Source organism: Cololabis saira, chromosome 10 (genome assembly GCF_033807715.1).
Source record: "Cololabis saira isolate AMF1-May2022 chromosome 10, fColSai1.1, whole genome shotgun sequence".
Lineage (NCBI taxonomy): Eukaryota > Metazoa > Chordata > Actinopteri > Beloniformes > Belonidae > Cololabis > Cololabis saira.
Window position 1 is genome coordinate 13,665,018 of NC_084596.1, and position 12,575 is coordinate 13,677,592.

Here is a 12,575-nt window from a genome sequence, read left to right on the forward strand (position 1 = left end):
CAAATGAAATTCAACTCCATTGTTCTGTAATTATTTGCTCTCCCCTACACATTCGAAGAAAAGAAAAGGATTCAGTGCACATGTCCTAACTAATTTGCGCACTTTATTCTGTGCATAGAACACGGTGTCTTTCTATATATGACATAATTGTCATACAGACATCGAACTGCAAAAGAAATTCCAAACAAAACTCAAAACTCCTTTTCTCTGAAGACTTTTTACGACTGTGTTTCTTTCTAATTTGCACATTAATTGTGACATTGATAACAGTCAATGCAGCAACTGTAATATTTACAGTTGCAGATGCAGTTTCTGCTTCATAAAATGCAATTTTTGTGGGATTATTTTTATACACCAAACGATCATCGTGTTCTGGATCTAAAAGATACAAAAGTTTACTAACTTATTGTTTTACTAACGATGAAAACTAGCATCATCGGATCAAGAAAAGATTATCCCAAGGGACCGTTATTGTACTTTTGTAGGCTTTTGATACAGCTCAAGCATCCATGTTGCTAAAACATATTACAACCTATTCTATCATTATCACAAAGTATTACATGATCATTTCTTTATTTATCTTGATTTAGCTAAGTGTTGGGAACTAATAGCATGCGTGAATGTCTCCAGGGTTGGACTGCAGATGCAAATTAGCTTAAAGCTATAATCTGGTACAGTGCATCAGATGGCAACATTTATTTTTTAACTGTACACTGTCCCTTTTTAAATAAAATTGAATTTGAATTTCATGGATGGTTTGTGTCTGATCCACAGCTGACGATGAGAGGTCCTCCAGGGCCCATGGGCATGTCAGGAAGATCTGGTCCTTTGGTGAGGAACTTTTCAACACCATCTTACATGCAAACACACAAGCCGACCAGCTCACAATCTGTCAGTCCCAACTGTTCAGTGCATCTTTTCATCATTGATTTAACATGAACAAATGCTTAAGCAGTCAAAATCACACTACATAGATCTGAAATGCAAAAGAAACCATTTTTTTGACCTAATTGCCACATGTTACCAGGTGAGTTCTCAAACCAAATCTTTAAACCAGCGCTTCAATTTTTTGGATGCCAGAGTATTTTTGTACACACATCTTTCCAATCTTTGTGCACAGTCAGCAATTCAAATGAGTGTTTGGATTTCCATTAGGTTTTAGTCCAAGCAAGATTTCTCAGGGTTTCACGCCAAAGGATCGTATGACAGAACATTTGTCTTGATGAAGACATATTAATTTACCCAACTGCTGTGTGTGTCTTAAATCTTAAACAGGGACGTCCTGGAGCTTCTGGACTTAAAGGTGACTCCGGTGAAAATGGGCCACAGGTAAGAGGAGTACAGTTTTTTTTAGATGCATACCAAAGACCTGTTTCCATTTCAGTTATCAATTTGATTTGTACATGAAATCTGTTATTTTACACCTAAACTCCTCATATCTTGTCTGCAGGGACCTAGAGGTCTTCAGGGTCCAACTGGCTCACCAGGAAAACTAGGAAAAAGGGTAAAATCTCTTTTTCTCATCTTTCCTATCTGGCTGAGTTTTGATGTTTTGGATTTATTATATTAACTGGCAGAGTTACTCCAGAGCAATTGCAGAATAAGTGTAAATCCTCAAAAGTCCCATTATTTCAGTCGCAACAGTAAGAGCTTGCAGGTCAGGGCCTGAGCAGAAGACTGCTTCAATTCAACCATGTCCCAATTTCATACGATCCAGATGCACGTAGTAATTGTTCCTGTGTGTTGTTTAGATTCATTAAGCTCATGTTTATTTAACTGTTAACTAGTTAGAAAAAGTTTAGCATCTTTCTCATGTTTACTCCCTTAAACCATCCAAGATGAGCAATTATTTCTTGAGTGTGTTTTCCTAGTATAACGTGTGTAAATGTTCTCCAGGGTCGCAATGGTGCTGACGGTGCACGAGGAATGCCTGGAGAGTCGGGGGGCAAGGTAGAGCGTGCACCATATATCCTAAAAATAAAAAAAACAAACCATCATAGTATGCATGTTGAGAGTTGCCTCATCACTATGTTTTAATACCCTTTTCTTTTGTTTTTTGTTTTTCCTTTCAGGGCGACCGTGGTTTCGATGGCCTCCCTGGTCTTCCTGGAGAGAAAGGACACAGAGTAAGTATGAAGGGAGAAAGTTTGGGGTTTGGTAAATGTTCAAAGCCAGGGGAGCAACAACAGTGAAGACTTGTCTCCACAACTAATCTCCCACTGTCTGTTATTTTAGAGTCCAAATACCCATTGATGACAGTCGCTGCTTGCCATGTAGCCTCTCTTTACTGCAGCACCACAGTGTACCGGTAGTTAAAAGCCACCGTCCATCCATCTCATGGGCACTCTAGTGTTAACAGATGTAAATCCCGACCCAGTGGGAACTTATTAGGACGTTTGACCCAGTTATGAGAGGTGGGGCCAACTCCAGAGCCATTTACCCTTAACCAGACCTGGAGGCGAATACATTTAGTGCTGAGCAGAGCTGGGTAGTAACAAGTTACATTTACTCCGTTACATTTACTTGAGTAAGTTTTGGGAAATTTCGTACTTTTAGGAGTAGTTTTGAATCACTATACTTTTTACTTTTACTTGAGTAGATTTGTGAAGACGAAACTGTTACTCTTACTCCGCTACATTAGGCTACGTTGAGCTGTTACTTTTCTTTTAATCCTCCGCGTATGTGTCAATCTCATGACATCACTGAGTGATTCTTTGGGAAAAATGTTTGTTTTTGCATGTTTTGTCACATTTACACAGACTCAAACACACACAGAGTTTCTATGAGTTCATGTTTGTTCTAGTTCTGCCTGGTTAAAAAAGAAAAGTACAAAGGCTTGAAATTCTGTGGTGCTTAATTTATTCTTTTATTCTGTTATTATTTTATTTATTTTATTATTTATTAAAGTACTTGAATTTACTTTAAGATTATTTTAATTTAAGCTATTTTTTATTCATTTTAATTAATTTAATTATTTTATTGATTCAATTTTCCTGAAGATGATTATTTTGTACTTTTGTCTGTTTGAATGGTTGTGTTAAAAAAATAAATCAGACGTTACTCAACAGTTACTCAGTACTTGAGTAGTTTTTTCACCAAGTACTTTTTTACTTTTACTCAAGTAATTATTTGGATGACTACTTTTTACTTCTACTTGAGTCACATTATTCTAAAGTAACAGTACTTTTACTTGAGTACAATCTTTGGCTACTCTACCCACCTCTGGTGCTGAGTTTAGTGTTTGTGGAATTTGGTCCTACGTAACCAACTCAAAAAGAGACACGGAGATCACAGAGGGGGTATTTATAGACAGTCTTTCAAGCCTTATCCTATACCGAGTAATTACAAGGGCCCCAGGAGGTAGGCCGATCCTTATAGAGGACTATGAATAGGGGAAAATCATACATTGCAGGTCCATGCCAGTTGTGGTGGGCCATGCCTACTGGAGATTAAAGGCAGTTTTTCCCCATTTTGAGTTGCTCTTCTCTGATCCACATGATCTTTAACTTCAAAAAGTCAAAATTAAGGTTTTTTTTCCCCCTCAGCCACAGAGATCAAGCATGTGAACTCTGTTGTGACTCTACCTTTTTCACTGATCTTTCTAGGGAGAAATGGGCTCCACAGGTCCTCCAGGATCCCCAGGAGAAGATGGCCCAAGAGTAAGCTGCGCCTCAGCCGTCATCTGTTTCACACCACTTTTCTCTAAAACGATTCTGTCTTCCTAACAGAAACATTATTTTTTCTGTGTAACAAAAGGGTGAAGATGGCCAGGTTGGGCAGAGAGGTGTGGCAGGAGAGAGTGTGAGTATTTCCACTGTTATCTGATAACACTGCAGGGCAGGGGTTGTTAAAATAAAGCTTAAATTGCAACTTAGCAAAGAATTAGGTTTTGTGAAAATGCGTCTATCACGCCATTTCCGTACCCACTCATTCCCCCTTTGCTTTCATTTAAGCAATTATTTAAGCATGCAGCCTTCCCATCCACTCCTACTTAGCACTGTAATGGCATTCCTGTCTGCAAGGATCGTTGCCTTTTCTAATCTCAACCTCGCCAGGACAAAAGTGGTTTTTACACAACGGATCAGAAAATAGAACTGAGAAATGTTGTTCTGTGAATAGCCATGAGAAAATCCCACATTCTGCCAAGTGCTGTTTAAATGGGCCATAGAGTTGCGTGAGAACTTACTTCCTGTCATACCCAAAATGGCATCATCCTTTTTTAAAGACATAGTTTTAAAGCAGTTTATCACAGACCGGCTTTCAGATGAATGGGCAAAAATGTACTGACTTTTTGTGGATAACTTAAGATTTTGAGGGGAGAAAATTGGTTTCTTTTGCTTTCTGCACTTGCAGTTCCCACTTACCACCACACGGGGTCAGTATTTGACATATTCAGGGCTATCGCTGAGATTTACTGCCTAGGCTTTTCACTGCTTTGCTGTGTTGCCATATGTCATGTATTATTGCAGGAGACATGATAAAGAAAACGTCTAAACGTCACTCTAAAACAAATAACCCTCAATTAGCATTCAAGTGTCATTTTATGGTTTTCTTTAATATTTTGTTTGCCTTGATTTACAGGGGCCTAGAGGTTTACTTGGGCCCAGAGGGTCTCCTGGTACACCAGGACAGCCTGTAAGTATGCCCCCCCGCCTAAAAAAAAAACCCAAATCACTTAATTCTCATATTTCTCATTAAATGCCTTTTCCTCAACAGTGATTTTAATTGTGGAATTTTGGTCTCTTTAGGGTCTTTCCGGACTAGATGGGCCTGCCGGTCCCAAAGGAAACATGGTGGGATATGTTTTATTTGTTTGAAAGAAAAGTTCAGGACCACCTAAGCACCAAGTTTATCATTGGGCTTTGCCTCATTGCACGTCAGTGACCTTTAACCGCGGTGTGGCAAGACAAGAATTGATGACACAAGTCAGCTGTTGAAGGAACACTCAAAGAAAGATTGGTTAAAAACCAAAGCAGTGGTTAACGTGACCTCCTGAAACCTTTTTTGTTTGGTATTTTTACTTTCTTGTTGCCTCAACCCCCATTAGCATCATTGTATATTATGGTACGGAGAATCCAACATGTGATGTCTGCATAATGTGGACATAGAAGGTCTTAGGAGGTTATTATCCTGCTCCCACTTTCTTCCATATCCTGCTAAGTCCGCACTCTGAGGGTAAGGCATTCAAGAGTGAAGCGTGTCTATCCATGACCTCATCGTCCATTTATCATCCTGAAAGGTTTTAGTGCTATTTTTGAATGAGGTTAGCAGATCTTTGATGAAGACAGTTGGAGCACATGTTGTCTTTGAGCAACTGAACTAGGGCTGTTCGATTAATCGATTTTAAACCGTAATCGCGATTATGTAATTAGAACGATGTTAAAACGTGAAAATCGTAAAATCAATTTTTCACTTTTTTTTTTTTAAATTTTTAAAAAAATTTTTTTTTTTTTTTTACCTTGTCTGCACACATATTAATGATTGATGGAAATACCTCTCAATACCTGCGACAAGTGCCCCATGGGAGAGGCTCTTTAGTGTAGGAGGGGGCGTTGGAACATGCCACCGGGTAGACCGGCTCGTGTTCCTTGCAAAAAACTTGAAAATGTGAATAGCAAATGTAATGACTGACATTACACACCTCTACCTCCTTCATGGGTTGCATTATTATTTAGCATGCAAAGACCCAGTTTAGTTTAATTAGAAAATGTCTTGTTTTATTTAATTGGAAATATAACTTACTGTATGTTTGCAAGTGCTGATTTGCTGATTTTTTTTTCAGAGATAAAACTTTATATTTTATTATATTTTTTAAAACTTTTTTTCAACTTATTTTACAGAGTTTTGCACTTTATTCATTCATTTTTGGTTTAATAAGAGCAAAGTTTGCACTTAAAGCCCAATGGGGCAAATGTTCAATAAAAAAACAGCATATTTGAAATAATTTCTTTGCCTTTTGTCAATTCACAAAATAATCGTAATCGTAATCGAAAATCGGATTTTGAAAGAAAAAAATCGAGATTTTATCTTTGGGCAAAATCGAACAGCCCTAAACTGAACTGAAGAAAGAAGCAGTTTCAGAAGAGGTAGAGAACTCTAGAAATTAGTTTTCTCTCATTAACTTGAAAATGTCCATTATCCTAGAGTTTCCTAAGTTCACGAGCACCTGTGGTGTGTAAAATACTTAGCATATCAGCGTTTTTAAGGTATCCTTTACTACAAAAAGACCATGTTTACTACTGTAATTACATTTGCAGCAACTGGCTAGAAACCTGGGAAAAAGGTTTAGTTTGTTTGTTGTAACAGCGGGAGTAAATGTCTTTGCAAAGGTTTTCCATGAAAGGTTTTAATGTTACAGTTTTGAGTTTTTGGAAAATGGATCCTTGCTGAGTAGTCACATACTAATGAATTAGTCTGCTACTTTGTGACTTTAGTCTTTGTGAATGAATCTATCTTAACAGCTCTAAATGATCTAAAGACCGTCAAATATTGCAATGTTGAAATAGTTGTGGATGTTCTGCAATATAAAAACACTGAATCAATCGTGGTGATTTCAATTAAACATGAATCTAATCCTCTCTTGTCTTTCCTTTCATGTCTTAAGGGTATACAAGGAGAAGGGGGACCCCCTGGGCAACAGGGTCTGCCTGGTCCACATGTTAGTACTTTTTATCCTCTTTCTTTGTGTCTTTATCTCTTTATTCCAACCCTGTTTGATCACTACGTCTTTCTTGTTGTGTCTCCCACTGTTTATTTTCTTACTTAGTCTCTTGATCGCTCTCTTCTTCCCTTTGCTCTTGGCTTCTCTGACTTTGTGCTTTATCCTCTTCACCATTCTCATCTCAATGATCTCTCACACTCCTGTTTTCTACATCAAAACTCCTCAGACATTTTTTTTTATATCCTCCATTTTTTATTCCCCTTATTCATTTTTTTTAAGTTCCTAAGCCTCCACCAATTGAAACAAGTCGTACCAGAGAGGAGCAAAGTTTTTACACCGGTTCTCATTAACATTGTCTGGGCATGGCGACAAAATAAACCTACTTATAATCGCATTGTGGGAAAAAAGTCATATTTTTAATGTCTTCTTTAACATAAAACAGTTCTTGAAATATTTTAGTCTGCAATTAAAAGACCTTTTCATGAGAATAATTTCTGCCCAACAGTGTGAACAGAATGGTGTCATTCCTGTGGAAAGTATTAACAGAGGCCCGTCCCGATGGCGTACAGGTTGAAATAACAGCTCATTCGGAGTAGTTACACCTGGCCACTGCCATTTTACTGTTTGCCAGTTAAGCCCCACTGGAAAATAACACAGCTCACCTAGTTTGACTCTTATTAACTTTTATATTTGTCATGGGTTTGTCAGGAAGTCTTTTAAAGCTGCAGCTTTAAAATGACTGTAGAAGAAAAACAAAAGCTCCCCATTCACAGCTAGAGAAATAGATTTTAATTAATCTAGTAGAAGAGAAGAAAGATAAAAACATAAAAGATAGGTTTTCCACATGAACTCAAGTGCAACAGTTCTGCCTTGCATAACCAGTACTGGAGTTGAGGGGGGGATGAGGGGGGATGGCATCCCCCCCTGAAATAAAAACGGTAAAAATCATCCCCCCTGTAAAACTGCCACCCCCCCCATTTCCATTCATTATGTCATTTCATCAATGAATGTGGTTTTACTGCTATTTCAACATTTAGAGTCATCACCAGAAAAATAACCTTTTTGACAATTTTCACTTGTTTCAAGTAAATTTTGACTTGAAATAAGTAGAAAAATTTGCCAGTGGGACAAGATTTATCTTCTTATTACAAGCAAAAAAATCTTGTTCCACTGGCAGATTTTTCTACTTATTTCAAGTAAAAATCTACTTGAAACAGGTGAAAATTGTTGTTTTTTCCAGTCTTGTTTTAAGTGTAATAAGATTTTTTTTACTCTTTTTTTACTTTTTTACTTTAATCAGCACAAATTATCTGTCCCCATATGATAAAATCCACCATCCCCGCTGATTTTTTTTTTACAACTCGAGTGCTGTGCATAACAGATCTGTCTCCATTGTCTTTCAGGGTCTTGTTGGTCCTCAAGGTCCAATCGGGGGGCCTGGTGAAAAAGTAAGTAAAAAGGGAACCCAGACACCCCTACAGACCTCCTCCACAAATCTGTTGCCCTGATAAGTGCATGTTTCAGTCAAGAGCTCATAAGTGATTCTGCAGATTTGTGGCTGAGCTATAGGCCTTTGCTGGTTTCTCTGAAGGTAAAAACACATGTGAAAACACACACTTCATGAGCACGAGCGCTTAGCTCGGCCAAAAGAAAAACATTTTGTTTGTGGTTTTTGAAGAAATATGGTCATCTTTTAAACGGAACTGTAACTATACGTCCACATGTCTGACTATCCATCTCCATTTCTCTATGTCTGTCTTTCTGTAGGGACCTAATGGAAAACAAGGTCTGGCTGGACTCGCAGGTGCCGACGGACCTCCTGTAAGCTGCATGTCTTGATATCTTTTCCATATTTCTGTCCTTCAAGCAAAATTCAAACGATAACATGATCAGCTGTTAAAGTTTTTCTTTTTCTGTGTTTTTTTTTTTTTTTAGGGTCACCCAGGCAAAGAGGGCCCTGCAGGCGACAAAGGAACATCTGTAAGTTGAGAGTGATTCTTCTATTTATGTGGCTTTTACTGGGATGTATCTAATTACAGATTCATCAAAAGTGACAGAGCTCAGGGTAAACCATGCGGCTTACCGAGGTTTAAAATGAGAGCAAAATGTATACACTATCAGGAAAATGAGTGGAAATGTACTGCTCTGAACTAAACGTGTTTGTCATGATTTTGTTCTGTGTTAGAAACATTGTATGAGTGTAAAGCAAATTGTGGGTTGTTGGTATTTCAGCACAGTTCAGGTGTTCTCGTGTTTAGAAGCCATGAGCCCAGAGGTGGGTAGTAACGAGTTACATTTACTCCATTACATTTACTTGAGTAAGTTTTGGGAAATGTTGTACTTTTAGAAGTAGTTTTGAATCACTATACTTTTTACTTTTACTTAAGTAGATTTGTGAAGAAAAAACTGTTCCTCTTACTCCGCTACATTAGGCTACATTGAGCTGTTACTTTTCTTTTATCCCTTTTATCCGCGTACGCGTCAATCTCATGACATCACTGAGTGATTCTTTGGGAAAAATGTTTGTTTTTGCATGTTTTGTCACATTTACACAGACTCAAACACACACAGAGTTTCTATGAGTTCATGTTTGTTCTAGTTCTGCCTGGTTAAAAAAGAAAAGTACAAAGGCTTGACATTTTGTGCTACTAGTGCTTAATTTATTTTTTTATTCTCTTAGTATTTTATTTATTTTATTATTTATTAAAGTACTTTAATAATCTTAAAGTACTAAAACTACTACGCCATTTTTATTTTTTTATTAATTTTAATTTATTTTATTATTTTATTGATTTAATTTGCCTGAAGATGATTATTTTGTACTTTTGTCTGTTTGAATGGTTGTGTTAAAAAAATAAATCAGACGTTACTCAACAGTTACTCAGTACTTGAGTAGTTTTTTCACCAAGTACTTTTTTACTTTTACTCAAGTAATTATTTGGATGACTACTTTTTACTTCTACTTGAGTCATATTATTCTGAAGTAATAGTACTTTTACTTGAGTACAATTTTTGGCTCCTCTACCCACCCCTGCATGAGCCTAAGGTGAGCCTAACTGATTCTAACAAAACCTTTAGTGCAAGCGGAAAAATGATCAGAATCTGTCTAAAAAAGCAGAAATGAATCTGTACTCTGACACAACTTTTACGTCTCTTTTTTCCTTTTGATTTTTTAGGGTTTTCCTGGTCCCATGGGATCCATTGGCTATCCCGGACCTCGTGGCGTCAAAGTAAGTACAAGAAAAGTCCTACAGTAAAGTTCTTCCACAATGATTTTCCTTGCTTTTCTTTCTGACTGTATTTTCCACACTTTCCAGGGTGCTGAGGGAATTAGAGGCCTTAAAGGCGACAGAGGAGAAAAGGTAAACACTCTCAGAGGCTCCTGCTTATCCACAACATGGGTGACAGATGTCAGTCCTGCAGAAATGGTTTCATCAGAGTTACACGCTCTTCTCACATGAGACTTTCTTTGAATTTTTCAAATGGAAAAACTCTTAAAAGCCCATCGGGCTGGCATTTAAGTCCTCATGCCACTGAGCTCTAATGGAGTGTGGATCATTTAACTGGAATGAGATTGTTTTGGGGGGGCTCGAGATTAAGCTAATTGTCTTTGCTCGTTTGGACTGAATTGAATAGTCTGTAGCTAAATCAGTGTAAATCTTGCTCTATATTATCACAAAATTGAGGCTCCTTGGAGATGAAATAACAAGGTTGGCTTCTTTGTTTAAATTACCACCACTTTACAGTTCCATGTAACATATTATTAGGCATTGAAAACTAATAACACTACTATCTGACTTAGTGGGTTTAAAAATGAAATATTATAAAAATTGGTCTTGTTAGAGAATATCTAGACAAAACGGGTATCACTCAAACAATAATAGGGGGAGAATAGATACCTGCATTCTCAGTTTCTACCACCAGGTGTCAGCAGAGTAACAGAGACAAGCAAAGACCAAGAGGCAAAGCTTAATTTAAATGGCCACTAGGTGTCAGTAACGATCCTTTTCATGAATCTCATTCTATTGTGTGTGTAACTGTGTTTCAGTGACACACTATGGATTATTATTACCGTTTAAAGGTCTCGCAACAGTTACTTCACATAAGTAATATGTTATTTTGTGGTTTAACACAATTGACATTTAAAATATGTTTTAAAAACTTGTAAAATGTCTCTCGATTGCTTACTGTAGTATAAAATATATATAATACTTTCACTTCCAGGGAGAAGATGGATTCCCTGGCTTCAAAGGAGACATGGGCATCAAGGGTGACAAGGTAGTTTATCATATCTAAATATAACAGTAAAGTTTGCTGCTGCAGAGAAATCACATTTACCTTTTGTTTGTGTGTTTTTCAGGGCGAGGGTGGTTCACAAGGACCCAGAGGAGAAGATGGCCCTGAAGGTCCTAAGGGCAAATCAGGCCCCTCTGGAGAGTCTGGTTCCATGGGTTTAGCAGGCGAGAAGGTAAGTCAATTATATATATATATATATATTTTTTTTTTTTATTGATCTTTTTAGAAAAAAAACAACATACAATGTCAACATGGACACAAATAATCAAAAATACGAATTATGCATTATACATTGTCCCTTTTTTTTATATATAAACACACAGAACTAAGAACAGAGTCTCTGTAGAGTTAAATAAAAAATAAACAGATGAGCAACAAATGAACAATGGAGGAGAGTAATGGATGAGCAAATGCGGCATACAAAAACAAATGCAGTAATAAATGCAAAAGCCCATCACTAATATCCCATTAAATGGAAATGATAAAAAAAAGCACAAAATGCAGCATAAATAACAATAATCAAAACAAATAAATAAATGAAAGAAATGAAAAGAAAATTAAGGTAAGGGGGAGGGATCAGTCGGTGGGTAGAGTCTTCAATGAGTTAAAATAATCTACGAAAGATTGCCATTTACGAACAAATTTAGATGAGTTGCCTTTTACTGAATATCTCACCTTACATTTTTTGAAAATATACAAAAATGAATTTGGAAATACATCAGTCCTTTACTAAGTATTAAACTCATCTGCTCGTCTTCAACTGTAGATTTTCTCATCCATTTTTCATTCCTACAACACCCCCAGTTTAATTGGTCTGCGTGGCTAGTATTTCTTTGATCTTTATGTAGATTATGTTGCCTCACAGTGCTGTGTCAACTTAATGTTAAAGGTTGTAACAAGACATCTGCTATTCCATTTTAAAGATGAAGATGAAATGGCAACCTGCCCTTTAAGTACTCCTGCTCTTTACCCAGAGAGCCCAGATAGACTCCAGCACATCCTCGTGACGCTAAATAGAAATAATCCGCTATAGATAACGGTGGGATGGATTTTAAAGATGAGGATAAAAGGGATGTCTATAAATTTAATTAGCAGTTTGTTGACTCTGCAGAAACTGTTTTCTTTGATATACATCACATTCCTTCAGTGAAGGTCTGAGATCTGAAGAAATTGTTGTAGTAATGAAATAGAAGTTCTAATAAAGAAAGTTCTGGCTGCTGGTCATCTCAGTCATTTCAGCAAAAATTGTTATTTCCATTTGAAGAAGAATTATCTCATACCTACGACGGAGTATTAGGGCCAAACAAAAAAACAAAAAAAGGAAATTACGAGAATAAAGTCATAATGTAATGAGAATAAAGTCGTAAAATTATGAGAATAAAGTCGTAAAATTATGAGAATAAAGTCGTAACATTACGAGAATAAAGTCGTAATGGTGTGAGAATAAAGTAATAGAATAAAGTCGTAATATTATGAGAATAAAGTCGTAATATTACGAGAATAAAGTTGTAATATATTATAAATATATAAATATAACTTCACAAGATGCTCAATATTCTTCATTTTAACACAGGGAGAAAACTGCTCTTCCTGTTAGAGTTCTCATAAATTACCACTT

General features: G+C 36.8%; 1 protein-coding gene across 1 annotated transcript in view; it reads left to right on the plus strand.

Annotated features, from left to right (window-relative positions):
• LOC133452443 (collagen alpha-1(XI) chain-like) overlaps positions 1-12,575 on the plus strand; it is a 129,155-nt gene that overhangs the window by 54,572 nt on the left and 62,008 nt on the right. Inside the window, exons 14-30 of the mRNA XM_061731751.1 lie at positions 775-831; positions 1,276-1,329; positions 1,451-1,504; positions 1,897-1,950; positions 2,073-2,126; positions 3,606-3,659; positions 3,757-3,801; positions 4,582-4,635; positions 4,749-4,793; positions 6,605-6,658; positions 8,065-8,109; positions 8,429-8,482; positions 8,597-8,641; positions 9,838-9,891; positions 9,979-10,023; positions 10,886-10,939; positions 11,022-11,129. Of these exons, the coding sequence (XP_061587735.1) occupies positions 775-831; positions 1,276-1,329; positions 1,451-1,504; positions 1,897-1,950; positions 2,073-2,126; positions 3,606-3,659; positions 3,757-3,801; positions 4,582-4,635; positions 4,749-4,793; positions 6,605-6,658; positions 8,065-8,109; positions 8,429-8,482; positions 8,597-8,641; positions 9,838-9,891; positions 9,979-10,023; positions 10,886-10,939; positions 11,022-11,129 (930 nt within the window). The remainder of the gene's footprint in view (positions 1-774; positions 832-1,275; positions 1,330-1,450; positions 1,505-1,896; positions 1,951-2,072; positions 2,127-3,605; positions 3,660-3,756; positions 3,802-4,581; positions 4,636-4,748; positions 4,794-6,604; positions 6,659-8,064; positions 8,110-8,428; positions 8,483-8,596; positions 8,642-9,837; positions 9,892-9,978; positions 10,024-10,885; positions 10,940-11,021; positions 11,130-12,575) is intronic.